The sequence below is a fragment of the Salvia miltiorrhiza genome, chromosome 2, assembly GCF_028751815.1.
Source record: "Salvia miltiorrhiza cultivar Shanhuang (shh) chromosome 2, IMPLAD_Smil_shh, whole genome shotgun sequence".
NCBI lineage: Eukaryota > Viridiplantae > Streptophyta > Magnoliopsida > Lamiales > Lamiaceae > Salvia > Salvia miltiorrhiza.
Window position 1 is genome coordinate 56,844,670 of NC_080388.1, and position 5,693 is coordinate 56,850,362.

The 5,693-nt window shown below is 39.5% G+C and overlaps 1 protein-coding gene across 1 annotated transcript; it reads left to right on the top strand.

Annotated features, from left to right (window-relative positions):
• The first annotated feature begins 1,984 nt into the window (after positions 1–1,984).
• LOC131010531 (zinc-finger homeodomain protein 5-like) lies at positions 1,985–3,427 on the top strand. Its single transcript, XM_057938092.1, has one exon. The coding sequence runs from the start codon at positions 2,508–2,510 to the stop codon at positions 3,246–3,248; it is 741 nt and encodes a 246-aa protein (XP_057794075.1). The 5' UTR covers positions 1,985–2,507; the 3' UTR covers positions 3,249–3,427.
• The last annotated feature ends 2,266 nt before the right edge of the window (positions 3,428–5,693 follow it).

Genomic DNA, 5,693 nt, shown 5'->3' on the forward strand with positions numbered 1-5,693 from the left:
TCATTGCCATAAAAGGAAAGTGACATAATCTTGACGGACGCCCGATATAGTAATTGTGACATAATCTTGGCGGACGGAGGGAGTAATATTTATTCACATTTTCACTTTTTCACCTACCACACTTAACACACAAAATATCAATTTTTTTAATTCCTGAGCCGAAAATAACTAGATCATGTTTCATGGGACGGAGGGAGTATTAATTTTGTGATAGTTCTAATATTTAATTGTAATTATATAATCAAAATTCAAACGTATGTAAATAAGATGAAAAACGACTATAATTAAGTACTCCCTACGTCCCAATATTCAAGTCCCGTATTCCTTTTTGGGACGTCCCATGTAACAAGTCCCCTTTCCTTTTTTGGCATTAATTAGGGGTTGATTAGTTGATTTAATTATGTCTCTCTCCTCTCACAAACCAACCCACCTGCCCCCTCCCTCTCTCTCTCTCTCTCTCCTCACTTCTCTCTTCTCTCTCAAATCGTCATCTCCCACCTCCCACCTCCACCGCCCACCCACCTCCACCATCGCGCCACCTCGCCGCCCTCCCACTTCCACCCTTGCGCCCTCTCGCCTCCACCCTTGCGCCGCCCTCTGCATCTGCATCTGAAGAGCGCCCACCCCTGCATCTGCCGCCCTCTCGCCTCCACCCTTGCGCCGCCCCTGCCACCCTCGCGAGCTCGTTGCAGCGGCGGCGTAGAGCGCCCACCACCCCTCTTCTCACTTCGCCTCACCGCCTCCTCTCTCCAACTCTTTTTTTTTTCTTTTCCAGAAATTAGGGCTCGTTAGAAATTAGCCTCGCCTCCACCCTTGTGCCGCCGCAGCAGCCGCTGTCCTCCGCCTCCGGCTCTCGCCCACCACCTCTCGCCCTCGGCTGCCTCCTCTCTCCTACTCTTTTTTTTTTCCAGAAATTAGGGCTCGCCTCCACCCTTTCGCCGCCGCAACTGTCGCTGCCCTCCGCCTCCGGCTCTCGCCCACCACCTCTCGCCGTCGGCCGAGAGATGGTGGTGTTTTGGTGTTTTGATTTGTCGTCTCATATTGAAAATTTCCATTTTTTGATTTCCATTTTTTGATGGTGGTGTTTTGGTGTTTTGATTTCCAGAAAATTTCCATTTTTCGGCCGAGAGATGGTGGTGGTTTGGTGTTTTGATTTCCAGAAATTTTTCATTTTTTGATTTGTGTTTTGGTGTTCATAATTGAAAGATTTCTCTCCTATGTTCACTGTTTCGAAATTATGGTGTTTTGGTGTTCAGAAGTTGTGGTATTCATAAGCTCTCTTCTCTGTTCACTGTTCCGGCGACTCGCACTGGCGGCATTCACTATTCCGGCTGCTCGCCCACCACCGGCAACAACAAATGGAAGAGGACTGTTAACAATGCTTAAAATTTAATTAACAAACCCATAAATATGTGGGTCATACAACTTTTTTCTTAATACTACTCTCCTTAATACCCGTGCCCAAAAGAAAGGGGACTTGATTAACGGGACGGAGGGAGTATATTCGTTTGCTTTTTATCCCTTTAAATGGAGGGATAAAAAAAAATTTATACCTTTAAATGTCTCCTTTTTTATTTCACATTTTATACAAAAGAGAAGTTCACTATTTTTCATTTTTTATTTTCACTTCAAGGAGTGATAATATCATCACATTAAAATAGAGGGATAATATTATCCCTCTTTGAAGTAAAAATAAGGAAGAAAAAATAATAAACTTTACTTTTCTATAAAATGTGAAATAAAAAATATATATTTAAAAACATAAATTTTTATTATCCCTTATTTTCTGGTCGATGACAGTACACGCACCCTACTAAGAATAGCATGAATATTATTAGTAAATCGTAATTATTGGTAGTAAAATGCGAGATGAAATGGAATGAATGTAAAAAAATTGGGGTGGTGTGCAATAATGAAGGTTGGGATGGGACCAAGTGGCAGGGCGTGGGAGAGGACGAACATGACATTGTCGGTTGTTTTTTGTGCTCAGATCGATTGTTAACCTCAGCAGTTGTTTCCCACTCATCTCTTCTCTCACCTCCCTCTCTCTCTCCTCCCCCTCCTTAGCTTCATCACAAGCAACCAACCTGTCTCTTGTTGGATACTTAGTTGGCTGTTGGAACCACTGCAACACACACCCCACTGCCACTAGTAATAATTCTTCCGTTTTTCCTATCAATTTTCACACCCTTTTTTTTTGTGAGCTAATCTGTCTTCCTTGAGCTCTCTTTAGTTGAGGTTTAAGAGTAGACGTACAACCGGCTTAGGGCACTCCTCCAGATGCTGTGTTTCTCTCTCTAACACTGATTAGGTGTTGGCTAATTTAGCAATAAATGGATTTGGAAGGCAAGGTTGTTGCGATTTGCAGTACAAGTGTGAATAATTCGAGTATGCAGATCATTAATCCCAAATTTAGAGTTAGTTAAGCTAGTATCTTGATCGTTTTATCCAAAGAAAGAATTTAGTTTTAGTAATTTAGTTTTAGTATTTCTAGGGTTTGATCAAGAATGTCGTTACCTGGCGAAGACAAGGAAATGAGGGTACAAGGATACTCCCTCGAGAACCCGCCTGATAAATCGCGGGGCTCCGACCCGTATTCGGGCGGATCCAAGCACAAACCAGGCTCCAACAATCACCCGCGGGTGAGCTACCGCGAGTGCCTCAAGAACCACGCCGCCAACATCGGCGGCAACGTCACCGACGGCTGCGGCGAGTTCATGCCCAGCGGCGACGAGGGCAGCCTGGAGGCGCTCAAGTGCGCCGCCTGCAGCTGCCACCGCAACTTCCACCGCCGGGAGCACCACGGCGAGTCTCCCGCCACCGCCGCCATGGTGCACCCCCTCCAGCTGCCGCCCCCGCTCCCGTCCCCCTCCATGAGCCAGCACCGCGCCGGCACCCACTGGAGCCCCATGGTGCAGCCGGTGAAGATGGCCTTCGGCGGGGCCGGGAGCGCCGGCACCGACTCCTCCAGCGAGGAGCTCAACTTCAACGCCTTCCACTCGAGCGCGGTGGCGCCGCCGCCGCCGCAGTTCGTGGCGAAGAAGAGGTTCCGGACCAAGTTCACGGCGGAGCAGAAGGAGAAGATGCTGGAGTTCGCGGAGAAGCTGGGGTGGCGGATCCCCAGAGAAGACGACACCGAGGTGCAGAGATTCTGCGCTGAGGTTGGTGTTAAGAGGCAGGTTTTCAAAGTCTGGATGCATAACAACAAAACTTCTTCTTCCTCCAAGAAAATTCCCCAAGAATTTTAGTACTATTATTTTTGTATTCAATGTCACATTAATTTCGGGGGATTTTGTTATCCATTATCATCATCTTTAAATATATTAGTTTAGATGAGCTAGCATGTTATTCTAGTGATGGGTAGATTGGTATGTTGATACGGAATATGCATGCTTCTTAATTTCTTAGTAAGAACTTTCTCTATTCATATTTCTCTCAAATTTATTTCATGTTTTCATTTCATGTTATATATGCTTGTTTTAATCAATCGTTCGGCTTCATGTGTTTTTTTTCTTTTCTTTTCTAGCTTTTCAAAGGAATTTAAGATCAACAATTATTCTTCATTTTCACTCTAAATGACTCCAACCTGCAACTTATTGGTTGGAGGGAAACGTCTTTCTAACACTCAAGAACTTCGTTGTCTTGAGCCTGGAAGAGTAATGTTTCATGTGGTTTGAAGTGATTTTGCATTTAGTTTATGGGTTAGTGTACTCATTCATGGATACTACTTTACATATTGATGGTTTCACATTTAATATCCTTTTTTTTCATTTATGGATGTATAATTGGTTAATTCAAAGTTTTTCCACAAAAGAAACATTTTGTAAGTTGTTGTTTGTTTTTTATAGGTTTTGATAGAGTTGTTGTTGCGTATTATTTGTGGTGTATCTGATTCAGATGCAGCAAAGGCTCCGAGAAGTAATAGAAGAGGCGCTATGGAAAAGCAAGTAGGCTAGCATTGAATAATGATTTTTCACATTTAAGGCAATTCGACTGTGCAGATCTTTTATCATCTATGTCAGTTTATTCGGAGTTCTTTTTTATTGGGAAAAATATCAAATTCATTCTGCTATTTCAAGGATGAAAAAACTAGCATATGGAGACATTTTAGCAATTTTAGATGTGTATATATATACCAATTTTCGACCAAGATTATGCACTTAGTATATTTTTTACCTCTTAAAATCTGTTATGGAATGAAAATTCACTGCATATAAGGAGACGGAAAACCACAAAAACGAACAAAAAACGAGACCGCAGGCGCCAGAAGAGTCGAGGCGCCAAAGAAGACAAGGTGCCAGAGGAGACGAGGCGCCAGAGGGGTCAAGTCATCTTGGATAAAAAAAAATTATTTGGATTTTATTTATTAGATTTGAAGTTTTCTTTAAAAAAAAAAAAAAAACTTAAATGTGTTCTAATAGTAAAGAATTATAATGAAATCTTGAAATATGTCCACCTATATGATATCAATGTAGTTTTCGGGATGTTAATCGACCTAATTATTTAATCGAGCTTCATAAAAAAAATATGTTGAATTTACTCAAATCAATGTGAAGCACCGTTTCTACTCTTGGACGGTGATAAGGTTGTTTGGTTTTCTATAAAAGTTCTTACACTTATCTTATACAATTATTAGTTAGAAACATGTACAAAATCTGAAAGTGACGCAATTATTATAACTTGACGTCACTTTGACCTATTAAATGGTGAAAAAATATAAACATGCAAACCTTGTACCATGGAATTCTAAAAAATGAATGATTTGTTTATTAATTTAAAACATCAATATAAAAGTTAAAAAATAACAAATTATTTATATATTATACTCCTAAATTAAATTATCTACTCAAATATGTTATTAGTAGCCGATACATCGCATTAGCTGATGATATTTGTTTAAACCACAGTTATCGGCGGCTAATCCGCTTTATCCCATAATCATCAACGATTAATCACATATTTGGATAGATAATTTAATTTGGGAGTGAAATATATAATGTTTTAATTTTCTAACCTTTATACTAATGTTATAATTTAACAAATTGATGAAGGCCTAGATAGTGTAATTTTTTTTTTTATAGTAAAAGATACACATTGATGTGAAATAAGAGTGAAAGTGAGTCTAACATAATTTGAATTGTTGTGACATTAAATTTCACTTTATGCATACATTTCATTTCATATGAAATAATAAGACTGCACATAAAATAATAGATGGATGTTTACTAGATAAACATTATATTTCACGTGAATTTGTACTAAAAAAAGTCAGACTTAAATCCTACATAAGGAGATATTCGGGAATGAGAAACACAAACTCAAAAACTCATTTACGTGATTTGAGAATGCAAATTGAAGAATATAAATCCTAAAAATTTCAAAAACCCTTTTGTGCGAGAGGTCAAGCAATTTGTCTTCAATCTCCTATCGAAAATTCTCTCATATCCTTCCTAAAAGTTATTTTTTTTTACTTTTTATTAATTAAGAGAGCATGTTTTACGATTTGACGATGAAATAAATTCGTTATTTAATTTTTTGAGCATTTTAGGAAGAAATTGAACATGTTCCTAGTACATTATAGTATGATATTCATGAAAAAATGAGTAGTCACCGACACTAGCCGCCGACCTGGCTAATGATTTTTCAACAGCTAATCACTTTTTCCAACTATTTTTTTTTTATTTTTATGTATT